The sequence below is a fragment of the Mugil cephalus genome, chromosome 21, assembly GCF_022458985.1.
Source record: "Mugil cephalus isolate CIBA_MC_2020 chromosome 21, CIBA_Mcephalus_1.1, whole genome shotgun sequence".
Lineage (NCBI taxonomy): Eukaryota > Metazoa > Chordata > Actinopteri > Mugiliformes > Mugilidae > Mugil > Mugil cephalus.
The window spans coordinates 19,833,436-19,847,505 of NC_061790.1; the positions used below are offsets into that span (position 1 = coordinate 19,833,436).

General features: G+C 39.6%; 2 protein-coding genes across 2 annotated transcripts; both read left to right on the forward strand.

Moving 5' to 3' along the window:
- Positions 1-902: 902 nt before the first annotated feature.
- Positions 903-2,849, forward strand: LOC124998653 (gap junction Cx32.2 protein-like). Its single transcript, XM_047573095.1, has 2 exons — positions 903-1,039; positions 1,817-2,849. Exon 2 carries the CDS (start codon positions 1,819-1,821, stop codon positions 2,665-2,667), a length of 849 nt encoding a protein of 282 aa, XP_047429051.1. The 5' UTR covers positions 903-1,039; positions 1,817-1,818; the 3' UTR covers positions 2,668-2,849.
- Positions 2,850-6,933: 4,084 nt separating this feature from the next.
- On the forward strand, positions 6,934-13,015 carry LOC124998816 (gap junction alpha-1 protein). The gene is made up of 2 exons (XM_047573384.1): positions 6,934-7,106; positions 9,637-13,015. The coding sequence occupies exon 2, from the start codon at positions 9,653-9,655 to the stop codon at positions 10,817-10,819; it is 1,167 nt and encodes a 388-aa protein (XP_047429340.1). The 5' UTR covers positions 6,934-7,106; positions 9,637-9,652; the 3' UTR covers positions 10,820-13,015.
- Positions 13,016-14,070: the final 1,055 nt, after the last annotated feature.

Sequence of the window (14,070 nt, forward strand, 5' to 3'; positions counted from 1 at the left end):
GTCTAAAACCTAGCAGTGTGAATTTTCTGGCTAGGGTACGATACAAATCACACATACCAGGTTGTCCATGGTACACAAGGTTTTGCTGAAATCACGAAACTTTACTCTCTACTCAATGTGGTATTGGATCATTTTTCATATATCATTGATTTGTAGTCATTATACACGCATGCACAACCTTTGAAGCATGCCAGCTTTACTGTGAACCTTTCACATAAACACACTGAGCAAGACTTTCTCTTACTTAGAAAGTATATTCTTTGACGTCAAGGTCTGGACACACCAAATCCAAATGAAATAAATGCCAGCAACAAAGCTCAACTGTGGTCTGAACCAAAAAATGTTGCAGTTGAACACATAGCAAAGACTATAGATCCCATGGAAAAGTTCTACACTCTCTTGAATGGTGCCATTGAATTAGTCTTGCTTTTTTCTTTCTAGGTGGTCTTATCATAAAAATTTTAAATAATAATTCTGCATTTGAATGTTCAAATGAGTTGTAAATGAAAAATGAGAGGAAGAACAAATGAGAGGTCAACTTCTTTCCATCAGCCTGGAGTGTCAAAGCCTTTCACTTACCAAAATTTACCAGCACTAACATCAGTGTGGTATTACTCACAGAATGGTACATGCTTATAGCTGCAGAATGTTTGTGCATTCATAGGGAATTATGTTGAAATTCTATATCCTTTATCAGACTGATTTGTTTTTCCACAAAATAACATTCATCACACACTGGGAGTTTCTCTAAGACAAATACACACATACAGCCTCTAAGGTGTGGTGATACAGGAACAACGTGGCGCCACGTCTCCCTTTACAGAAACTGATGGTGAAGAAACTGCAGACTCATCACAAATATCACGAGTTTGGCTAAGAAGCAAAAAAATGTGACGGGCGGACTGAGTCAGTTAGACCAAGCCCATGGGCCTCACTAATATTTAAGTCTCAGTCTGATCCGTGTTTTACGTCTTTCCTTGCTTTGTACTCCAGTTCCTCTGTGATTGGGCTTATGGCAATAATATCTGAAGCCTGACAGGCGAGTACTATTTATGCTTCTGTTACCTTAAATTAAAATATTTGTTCATTGACATGTTGCTATGCTAAACGAAGTATTTGTGTGTTTCTTTAAGACGATCAGTTGCCACCTCAGCTTATTTCAAATCTCCATTGTGGTTATACTTGTTAATTATACAATATGTCTAAAGTCATTGTGGTCCTTGGGCATGTACATTTTTCACTTTTAAACTCTGATTACTCAACCCTCAAATTTTTTCTTCCTGTTAAAAGTATTTTATTTCCTCTACTGTTGCCACTCACTTGCTCATGGGTGAATTCTTTAATTTCTTTATCTAAGGCTTGACCCTGCTATGTAAATTGAATTGAAAAGACATGTTACAATTAGATCCTTTTTAAAATTTCATATAAAAACATTTGTGCTGAATTCAAATCTGCTCTATGTTATAATTTGTGGTTAGGGTTAGGGTTAGGGTTAGGGAAGCCATTTCTACGGTAGCATTATCAGCCAATGAAGCCTTTCTGTTTTTTTCTTTTTACTTGTGGGCACTGCTAGGAATAATCTGCAAAGAAACAACGTGAAAAAAATGCCTTAAACTTCTGCTATTAACTTTAGAAAACAGACAGTAACTGTGGCATATAGAGAGATCAGGGCATTAAGGGCTAATAAGCCACTACTTTGTAAAGTGATTTACAAAGTACTGGCTCCTACATTAATGATAAATAAAATGTGCAATACAATAAAATCTCTGTATTTAATGTTAATCTCACATAATATGTTTGACGTTTTGCTGTTTAGACATGGGTGACTGGTCTTATCTGTCCACCCTGCTCGACAAGGTCCAGTCTCACTCCACCATTGTGGGGAAGATCTGGATGAGCGTCCTCTTCCTGTTCAGGATCTTTGTCCTGGGATCTGCCGCGGACAAAGTCTGGGGGGATGAAGTGTCAGAGTTCAGCTGCGACAGCAGGGAGCCGGGGTGTGAACATGCCTGCTACAACTGGAGGTTCCCGATATCCTACATTCATTACTGGGTTTTGCAAATCACCTTCGTGTCGACACCCACCCTGGTTTACCTGGGCCATGCTGTGCACATCATTCACAAAGAGAAAAGAATGAAGGCAATGCTGCCAGATGGAACTGTGCCGAAGAAACAGTACACTGATGAAAGAGGGAAGGTGAAGATAAAAGGAATTCTGTTTTGCACTTATATGACCCAGCTGGTGTTTAAGATCTTCCTGGAGGTGGGGTTCACTGTGGGCCAGTTGTACATCTTTGGTTTCGATTTCTATGTTCACTTCTTTCACTGTAAGGTGTCGCCTTGTGCAGATTTCAGTGGGGCACAATGTTACGTCTCACGTCCCACAGAGAAGGCAATCTTCATCATTTTCATGTTTGCAGTGTCAGGCATTTCAGTGCTTCTTAACATAGTTGAGATAATATACCTGCTCCATAACAAGAGGAGAGACAGGAGCAAGAAACGGCATCAACAGAGTGTGATGAGTCTACAGCAGTACCCATCCAGCACTGCTTGGGGGGCCGTGAACAGTAGAAGCTTCGCACAGTCTCCTCCATCAGCTCAAAGTCTGACAGGCCATTGCACTGATGATATCCAGAGTGATTCCATCAGTAAAGAGAAGTACACCTGAGACATGAAGAGTCAGTTTGGGAAAATAATGTTAATAGTTTCCACATATCTTGTACACCAGACACACCATGTCAGACATAAGTTTTGTTATTATTCCTGAAAGATAGTCAATCTCTTATTAACCTGAGTGTTTGTAATATGTCGTATATATTGTTTGGCAATGCAATAAACATTTTAAAGGTTTTCACGTACACTTTCTCTCATGTGAACACAGCTGCTGTGAATAAACAGCGAAAGCCATTCAGTAAAACAGTGTGGTAAATCCTCAACATACAGTAGTTTAATAGGTGGCTAGGTTTGTAATTTCAGTAGAGGACAATATGAGGATGAAGAGCAGGTCCAACAGGTAGACAAATTAGAAGGGGTGGTCATAAGCAGATTTTTTGAATGTGGGTATAGTAAACACTGCTGAGCAGAAACTAGCAGTCAGTAATTGTAAATGGTAATAAAACATTTCTCAAACAGATTCCTCAACTAATATTTATATTTACACAGATCACGCACATCATTATGACCAGGGTCAAGTAAAGTAAATAACATTGACCATCTTGTGACAATTCAGTGTTTTACTGGGAAACTTTGGACCTGGTATTCAATCGAATCTAAGATTATAAATAAATAAATACATACTCCAAAAGAGGGATACAAGAGATTTTTAAAAATAAAATAAAAATTATATATATATATATATATACAAACTACCGGTCAAAAGTTTTAGAACACCCTAATTTTTCCAGTTATTTATTGCAATTGAAGTCATGCAAGCCCAAAGAATAGCTTGAAATGGTACAAAGGTATGTTCTGAACAGCCAGAGGTTAAAAAAAAAGGTTTGGTTACCCAAAACTGAAAAATAATGTAAATTTCAGAATTATACAAAAAGGCCTTTTTCAGGGATCATGAAGTGGGTTAACAATTTAAAGCTTAAAGCTGTTCTGCAGCAATGAAGGTTGAATCAGCCTTGAAAGCTTGTGCTACTAATTCCTACAGGTGTTCTAACTTTTCTTGCTTACTTACAACCTCCTCTGTGTGCATAAAAGCAGTGTTGGAACACACTGTGGTACCAGACACTCGTGAGCGTCAGGTGAACAGTATTGTACTGCATAAAGTAGTGTGTTGCTACAAAAATGGAGAGAAAACGGCAATTAACAATGGAAGAGAGACAGACCATCATAAGACTTAAAAATGTAGGTCTTTCCTACAGGGACATTGCAAAAAAAGTCAAGGTGTCAGTGAGTACAGTTTTCTTCACTGTCAAAAGGCTCAGAAACGGGGAAACTCAGACAGGAAGTGATCTGGCAGAGGACAACAGGACAACAGCTTCAAGCACAGTTTAATAGTAGTCGTAGTAAACAAGTCTCAGTTTCAACTGTGAAGAAAAGACTTCGAGCTGCAGGTTTGACAGGACGAGTTGCAGCAAGAAAGCCATTGCTAACAATAAGACAAAGAGGCTCTCCTGGGCCACGAAACACCACATTTGGACTACTGAAGACTGGAAGAAGGTATGATGGACTGATGAATCAAAATTTCAAATCTTCGGTTCATAACGCAGGATCTTTATACGCCGCCGAGTAGGCGAGAGGATGGTTCCACAGTGTGTGACATCAACTGTCAAACATGGAGGAGGAAGTGTGATGGTCTGGGGCTGTTCTGCTGGATCCAGGGTCAGTGACTTGTACAGAGTGAGCGGCACCCCGAACCAAAACGGCTACTGCAGCATTCAGCAGCACCATGCAATACCCTCTGTTATGTGCCTAGTTGGTCAGAGGTTCATCCTACAGCAAGATAATGACCCAAAACAGGAGTCCAAGCTATGCCAAAACTACCACAGGAAAAAAAAAAACTAGATGGTAAACTTGAAAACATGGCGTGGCCAGCACAGTCTCCAGACTTAAACCCCATCGAGCTGGTTTGGGATGAACTGGAAAGAAGAGTAAAAGCCAAGCAACCTTATGGGAACTTCTGCAACAGACTTGGGAAGAATTTTCTGAAGAATATTTGATTTCTGTTGTAGAAAGTTTAGAAGACATTTTGGTCTACAAATTGATTCCATGGTTTCTTCAACTCAAATTGCTTATTTGTTCAGTTCAATGCAATTTGCAATGAAACAAACTGAATAATCTTCAGTAAAAAAAAATAATGGAAAAAGTGTGGTGTTCTAAAACTTTTGACCTGTAGTGTAGTGTATATACACATATATAAAGTAAGAGCAATTTGATTTTAAGCAATTAAATATAAAGAATCTTTTTTTGCTGGTACTACTCCCCCAACAAATACAGCAAAGTACAGGGCACTCCCAATAAGAGAGAGGTAGAAAGACTCTAGTAACTCAATACACACATTGAAAGACCTGAGCTTCTTGAGAAAGTAGAGTCTCCTCAGGCCCTTCTTGTACACAGCATCACTGTTGTCCCTCCAGTCCAGTCTGTTGTTAATGTAGACTCCCAGGTACTGGTAACGGTCCACTACTTCCACCTACAGGCCCTGGATGGTGATGAGTTTCACTGATGTCCTCTTTCTCCTGAAGTCAATCAATGACCAGTTCCTTGGTCTTGTCCACTTTCAGGAGTAGGTGGCTTGCCTGGGACCACTCCACAAAGTCAGAGATCAGTGAACCCTCTGATGTTGTCCAAATTCACCAGATCATAATCTATGATCCACAGAGGCCAGACACCACACAACAGCCCAAGAATGCCCATGTCCATTCTGATGAGTCACAACTGTTTTGGGGGCACAAGGGAGACCTACACAATATAAGGCATAATGTTATGCCCGATTGGTACACATTTAATGTTTTGGGTTTATAAAACATTCAAGCTTGACTTAACTGAACTCATGTGCCTGAAACAGTTTTGTTTTGCTTTTGTTTCATCATTATATCAGCCCGTCACAATGTATTAGTAGATTTGCTGTGACTCTGCATTGAAACTCATTATAGCGTTTTCATTCTGCATTTCTTTTGCATTTGAATTTTATAAAACAACTTTGCACTGACCTGACAGTTGCAACACTGCAGCCCATCACTTAAGTTAAGCATGCTTTTCTGGCAGTGACCAATATGAACAGGTCCAGAGGGTAAGTTTATTGTTGCATGTTATACAAACTTGCTTATAAGGCAGTTAATGGCGGATTTATTGTGAAATTTATTACTGTAGACAAAAACATGAACGGTTGTTTAATATGACATACGCATTGCACAGTAACACAACTTGCACAGAACAGCAAGTTCTAATATAGATACAGGTGCATTGCACAATTTAGATCACTAGGTGACACTGTTCGCCGGAAAATCGTAGTGTAGTTTAATGGAAAGTTACAAACAAGTTGTACCAGCACGCTTTCGATTGACTTTAGGAGCGGTTCTTGGTAAGCATATTAAACATCTAAATACTAATAATACCCTTTAACCGATTTAGCAAGATTATTCTGACATTAAAGTCTTTAAGCAAAAGTAAAGGACTGGAATGGTACCATAGGTTATGATATTACTGTAACTCAAAAATAATAGTTCTAAAGGGATGACTAAAAATTACGTAAGACCTATGGAACATTCACGGGTGTGAATCATAATACGCATATTCAAAAGCCTTCCGTACAGCAGCCCATTCATTCACATTTGCGTTTGTTTCAACGCAGCAAGAATCATCCCCCTTACCAAATCATTTTCTTTCCGCTCATGAGACTTTTCCTTGTAAACTGTAAAAGTATTATAGAGAAACATTTAAAGTGAAGTTAAAATCTCGGCTGTTTCATGTTATTTCAAGATCTTTAGACTTAAGTAATATCCTCCTCCTCAGTGAGTTATTTTATTGATTAAATAGAAAGCAGTGAATAGTACCTTCTACTAAAATATATGTTACTAAGCAAGGGTGTAGATACGAAAGATATGTTTTTATGTGAACATTTAATTTTAAGATTGAGCTGATGGAGTTTTAACCACAATGCCCTGGTCTGGTACATTCACCATGAGTCTAGGCTGTACAGGAACCATAGTATCTCCAGCTGAGGAGTAGAAGAAATAGAAAATAATAGTAATTCTCAGGTCAAGTTTAACTGCAGCACTTCACAGTTACATTCCTGGACTGATATGCGCCCGTACATCTGGCTGCTTTGTGCTTTTCTACTACTTTTAAAGAGCCTGTCTTCGCTGTTAGGTCAGTTATCTGAGGATGTTTTCCGAGTATGGGCAATAAAACCCAATAACCACACCTTGGCGGCTGTTTCCGAAGATTTTTTTTTTTTTTTTTTTTTCAGAGAGCAAACAGGAGCTTCGGTCTTGACGTAGAGATCAGGTGACTGTAACTTCTCTGACGGGACCGTTATAAAGGGAGTTTGACAACTTCTACTCAGTTTTCCTCCCGGTCCCACTGTTGGATTTCAGCTTCATCCCGACACTAACTTCAACAACTTCTGCCTGGCCCGTCGTCTCTGTTGCTTTCCAGGTAAGTTAAAGAACCTTGGATTTTTAAACGAATTTAAGAAAAAGAAAGAAAGGAAAGATTCTTCCTCCCGGGGAAAATAGTTGGGGGAAAAAAGTCTCCAAGCTACATGCGTCTCCACTTGAAAACTTAAGACACTTCACTTAGAGAGTTTCCCCTTTGTGGAAGCACCGCTCTGTTTGTCTTTTCGAGTGGTGTTCATTAAAGTTAAATGTTCTTCGATGTGCATAGAGATAATCTGGCTCACGTCTACATGGACCAATACATGATGAACAATGGATAGACAAAGGTTTTGTCCCTTTTTTAAGTTGAATTATTTACAGAGGGATGCTAGTTTAGATCCAATAAGTCATTGGTTAGTGAGTCATTTCTGTTTTTTGTACTTATGCTACACTTTGAGCTACTGACCACCTCTGCACAGAAAACTTCTCTGATTTATATTTAAAGACCCTCCACGAAAGCCACCGAGTGCATCCCTTAAATGTCCTGTTCGTGACTCCAGGAAACACTTAAATACTCTATCATTGACACTGCTTTCCATTTACGTCCTGGTGACTTCTCATTGAAAACCACGTTGTAGAATTCCAGTACGTTTTCCAGTGGTCATTGTCTTGGAGGCTATTGTTCTGCTTTGTCTTGGTCAATTCCACCGGACAAACTCGGTCATGTAGAAAGTGGCGGGATGTCCTCGGCATAACGAGGAAAAGAACTTCGTAAATTCCCTTTCACCATCCATTTTTCACTTGTTCTGAAGACAAACTCAAGATGATTTCTGAGATTGGGCAGCCTGTATATAGTCTATAGACTACATCACTCAGGTTTGATGTGGTGTAATGTCAGATAAGTGAGGGCACATGCAGTTAGTTAGGCACCATGAGGACTAGACTGGAGGTTTCTACTTAGCCACATTAATTTCCTCGTGAAAGCACGGCAAACAGTGCCCTAGCCCCCTGAAGTAACACAGAAGATCTGCTCTAACCACGGTAAAACTCTCAGTGTAATTCTTTACTAACAATAGGATGGTGTTTACTAACCTCCATCAGATTTCTCTTAAGATTTCTAATGGGATGGTTGAGTGAAGCTCAGAGTGAAACCCAAATACCATGTAACAGTCTGTGGTTCGTCGCTGAATTTTATTAAAAGAATCACACAGTGCTCTGCTAATTTTTTCTGAGGACCCAGGCAAAAGACTGAAAGGGCTCCTTGATGTGTGAAATAATTTCAATCGAGTTGCACAGTGTTGAGTGACATTAATGGCTATCTTTTGCATCCCCTACTTGTAAGTTTGGTTACACAATTGTTTTTCCCCAGCACATTAAATCTTGAGCCTTTTTTTTTTGGCTTTTTTGCATTTCTGCCCAACAGCTTTAATTCTTCTATCTTGATTTAATTCTCTCCTCCCTGCCATGTGCCTTGCATGCACACACACACGGAACCACACACAAACCTGTTGAAGAATCACGGACTCCAACTGCTGAGTTTAAAACGTGGTGTTGAATTCAATTGCCAAGTTTAAAACACGATGGAAGTAGAATGACGTTTTGTTTTTTTTGACAATAAAATTATCTGTTTTAAAGTTCTAAAAAAGCGACATGAAGGTACATTACAAAATAATGGCTGATATGATGCACCCTAACGACCAGGTTGTTGATGTAGTTTGAGGATATGTTTTGTTTGTTTTTTCAGAGGAAAATGTTTAGTGTTGCACAAGGGATTTAAGTTTAAACAGTAATATTTTCAGTAACAGAATTTTAACAGAATTTTTCCTCCACATATAAATTTTCCAAGTCATATTTTTTGAATGGGTTCATAATTTTATCATTTTTCCAATGAGAAGTGAGAGTGAGGGTTCCTTGAACATTATTCAGTAGGTATAGTAAATGTTGTTGTCTTTTGAAAGGTTGTCTTTGCTTATCACCGGAAGTTTGAGTCAATATTTTGATTCTTCTTAGTCTGAAAGAACGCTGTGTCTAAAGGGAACAAAAGGTTTTCTGTCTCCAATCCGTTGGATTATCTAGGATTTACGTCATGAAACAGTGAGCCAATTTAATCACACATATTATTAGCCTAAGAGCATAATTGCCAAAGTCATATTTAAAGAAAAAAAAGAAAAAGAAACACAATTTTTAGCAAGCACATTGGTATTTTTATTGCTATTGTTACAGTCAGTCAAAAAATGACTTAGGAAATAACGCTATCGAGGTAACAATGGGTTGCAAAAAGTGGGGCGCTGTGGACCAGGGGTTAGAGAAGCTGTCTCTGCGGCGGCAACAGAGGTGCCTTTAGCAAGCACCAAAAAAAATGCAGCGCATACGTGGCTACCGCCTTCTCAGTGAGCATGCTCACTACTGTAGGTACGTATGGTTGGTTAAAATAATTGAATTTCATTAAAAAAAAAAAAAATCCAAAAAATCCACACCTACTGTTTAGATCTGAGTAAGCCTGACCTTTTTTATATTTCTGAGGACTGTTGTTGCTGCCTGTATAGTACTGCCTACAACTTTTATTCAACGTTGCCCTTTTTCTTCACTAGCTAACAGTCCCTGACAATGGGTGACTGGAGTGCTCTGGGTCGTCTGCTGGACAAGGTCCAGGCCTACTCTACTGCTGGCGGGAAGGTCTGGCTGTCGGTCCTCTTCATCTTCAGGATACTGGTGCTGGGTACAGCCGTGGAATCAGCTTGGGGAGATGAGCAGTCTGCCTTCAAATGTAACACCCAGCAGCCTGGTTGTGAGAACGTCTGCTACGACAAATCGTTCCCCATATCCCACGTTCGTTTCTGGGTACTCCAAATCATCTTCGTGTCAACGCCCACGCTTCTCTACCTTGCCCATGTTTTCTACCTGCATAGGAAAGAGCAGAAATTCAACAGAAAGGAGGAGGAGCTCAAAGCAGTGCAAAATGATGGAGGGGATGTTGACATCCCACTGAAAAAAATTGAGATGAAAAAGCTCAAGTATGGCATTGAGGAGCATGGCAAAGTGAAGATGAAGGGGGCCTTGTTAAGAACCTATGTAGTCAGCATTTTCTTCAAGTCAATGTTTGAGGTGGGATTCCTGGTAATCCAGTGGTACATGTATGGCTTCAGCTTGGCTGCTGTCTACACCTGCGAGAGGTCCCCGTGCCCACACAGGGTGGACTGTTTTCTGTCCCGTCCCACAGAGAAGACCGTGTTCATCATATTCATGTTGGTGGTCTCACTTGTGTCCCTGCTGCTCAATGTCATCGAGCTTTTCTATGTGTTCTTTAAGAGGATCAAAGATCGTGTGAAGGGCAAACAGCAGCCCACCCTCTACCCCAGTGCAGGCACCTTGAGCCCTACGCCTAAGGACATGTCCACTACAAAGTATGCCTACTACAACGGCTGCTCCTCCCCGACTGCTCCTCTCTCACCTATGTCACCTCCAGGCTACAAGCTCGCCACGGGGGAGCGGGGAACTGGCTCGTGTCGCAATTATAATAAGCAGGCCAATGAACAGAACTGGGCAAACTACTCCACGGAGCAGAACCGACTCGGCCAGAATGGTGGCGGAAGCACCATTTCAAACTCCCATGCGCAAGCCTTTGACTTCCCAGATGATACCCACGAGCACAAGAAACTGTCCTCATCAGCAGGACATGAGCTGCAGCCTCTGGCACTGATGGATGCCAGGCCATGCAGCCGGGCCAGCAGCCGAATGAGCAGCCGAGCCAGGCCGGACGACCTGGACGTGTAAATGATGGTTTACCACCTCTGCCTGGCTGATGGGAAGTGAGGCTGCCAGAGAAATCAGGAAACACTTGATCACATAGGTTCATTTAAGATGTGGGACTAACCTCAATCACTGTTTTCATTGTCAGTTAAAGAGACGTTCAAATTATTATGTAACACTGTCGAAGGTACAAGTTGCAAATACTTTTTCACTGACTTCTACCGTAACATTTTAGTGGTGTTTACCCAGATTTAAGAGAATAGAACAGCCACCGTAATGGTGCACTAGTGTACAGGAGACGCTCATTAGAAGCATTCGCTGTTCAAGCACAGAGGACTACACTGGTCATATTTACTGATTGGGTTTCAGATTGTTGTTCTTATGATCAATGACAGCATTTGACAAGTTCCCGAAGATGTGGTGACAGATTTTTTACAACAGAGTGCTTTCTTTTCTGTGTCTCTTTAACATTTGGCCACCAGACACAAATGTGATCAGTAAATGTTACCAGTGTGTGCACCTGTACCAGAAACAGAGTCCCTAGTTCAGCCAAACATAAACCTGAAATGAAATTGGAAAAGAGTGAGTTGAGGAACATTCATCCAGATGTCGGGCAATAATTTTTAGGAGAGCAACTGAGAATTAGGCATGCCAGTATGTCAGTGTGGATTCTTTCTTGAGTAATCCATTAGACAGCTCAGTGAATTACATGAAATGTTTTTGGTTCTGACACTAGTCCAGTAGTTCTAGTTATTTAACTACAACTATTAGTTTAATGGTAGATAAAGATGCTAATGCTGAGTTTCAGCATGAGATTGTGAACTCTCTTGTGTTTAAGTGACTTGGTGAACTCTGTTACATAGCCTTTGGATAATAGCAGGCCAAAACTAAGAAGCAATGAAATAAAATTGTTTTCAGCTAGATGGACTGCACGTCAACAAACATTGTTAATACGCTTTCTTTTCCGATTTTCGCTTACCATTATCCCTTCCCAGTGTTCAACTGAAACAACATTTTTTCAATTTAACCCCTCTGCCACCAAGACAGCAGCTAGTGTTCTATGCTGTTGCATTGAGAACGAGCAGTTCCATGATGTAAATTGAAAATCACTCGGCTCATTCTATCCATGTGACATACTGTAAGGGTTTATATAACAGTTGTAAGTTAATATTTATTACCTGGCATCTGTAGGACACCTACCACTAAGAAGAAAATTGACTACTATCCAGTATCTCACTCAAAAAAGGCATCCTACGTCTACTCCCCACAAACCTTATATTTATTGATAGTAAACCCTTTTTTTTCCTCTTGTAACTTTATCAGTCAGCACGGACTGTTATTTCCTGATAAACTTTGAATCTGTGTGGTGCGGTTTTCTTTTTTTTTTGTCTTTTTTGGGGTATGTGTGCAAGTGACAGTTCAAGCTGCTGTGACACAGCAAACCTTGATCGCCGTGGTTGTGGGCTTCATATAGGAAGGCTTTATTACTGTCATTCATTCCATGATGCGTGTTCTCTTTTTCCATTTCAGTGAGCAGTAGAGAAAGATAGTACAATGATTATCTGTGTCTTACATATTTGAGTGAATGTTCCTTTCATTCCATCGGTATTGTTTTGTTCTTCAGACTCAGTGTAACCATTGCTGCTTGAGAATTAGATATTTAGTACTGTAAATCAAGCTAACTGTGTCACAATAAAAATGTGAGTTTTTAGAAGACAGCTTATAGATCTGGACTAATATTTAGTCATATGTTAAATGTTTGCCAGTGTATCTTCACAACTACCAAACACTAGGATGAATCTTTGAACTCCTTTTCTTTTTATAGTATTTTTTTTTTTATGTCAATTGTGCATCATTTTGTTGGTACTTACATATGTCATGGATCTTTCAGCTTCAGTGGCATTTGCACTGAGATCGTGGTCAAAGAGATGTAATGTGATGCACACAGTGAGTGGTAAGAGTTTTCTGATAGACATGTTACTAATTTATTTTATAACACAGAAATCACTGCCGTGCGAAGCATCTTAGACATCTTAGTGCTGGTTTCATCGAATGGTTCTGTGAGATATGTCTTCCACTGACAGGAAAGGAGCAATTGCTGGAATTATTCAGACAAATCTCATCCATGGGGATACACTGTTGTACAGTGTAAGTGCACGAAAGTATCATCAAGTGTATCTGTGAAAGCTATTTTAACCAATAAATATTGTTCTTTCTTAATCCTGACTGACTGATTTCATTCACTTTTGGTTTGATGAGCAACAAGTAATGAAGATGTTATTTCATTATCCCTTTGGTTTAGTCTTTTGACACAAAAGCAAAAAATCAGTTAACGTGTCCTAGTCTTCGCCATATTATTGCCCCATAACTGAATTACTGAATACTAAAACTACTACTATAAATATGATTTATATATATTGACGGTAACCAAAAATTTTAGCTTCTCTTTTATCTTGTATTACATTCCAGTCTCTAATACATTGTTGGCCAAAAACTTCATCAAAAGGCACTATCTGACAGACTCAGTTAAGAGAATGTTCATAAAAATACTTCTGTTCACATGTTCAGTTTAGTAGGGTCTTAATACTGTATATTTTACATCATCTGAGTGAAATGCTTTAGCTTTAGACCTAAGAGAGCATTTGGACTGAACTGACTGCCCGATAAGCTAAGCATTCTACATACATGTTTAACTTCTCCATTGCCAGTGTTTTTAGGTGGCAAACACCACATTCTTGTCATGCCAGCTGCCACATGCTATTATGACTGCTGTGCTGGAGAGGACTTTTAACCCACGATAAGACAATAAGTCTGTTTTCAGTCATAAATCTTCACACTTAAAACTAAAGCTGAAGCTGGATAGATTTTCACTACCACAAGTTTGACATTTATTTCCATTCTTTAATTTTATCTTACTGTGTTAGGTTGTGTCTGCTAGCCTTTCTGTCCTCCATTTTTAAAATAATATTAAACTCCCAAATTACACACAATATGGATTCCATAAAAACATGCAAAAATATTCACACTTATTTATTTATTCATTTGCATTGAAAGATTGCAGAGCTACCTGCAGTTAACTACTGCATACAAACATATGCAAACATATTCTCATTTTTGGAGAATTTGTCTGACTTAACCATTGTAACATTTGTGGAGGATTGCATCATGTCCAGCTAGTGCTGCCAAGGATACCTGAACACACCACACAAATCAACTCATGATCCAGATACATGAGCATGATCATGCTTCAGAGCTATTCTATCCCAAATTGTGCT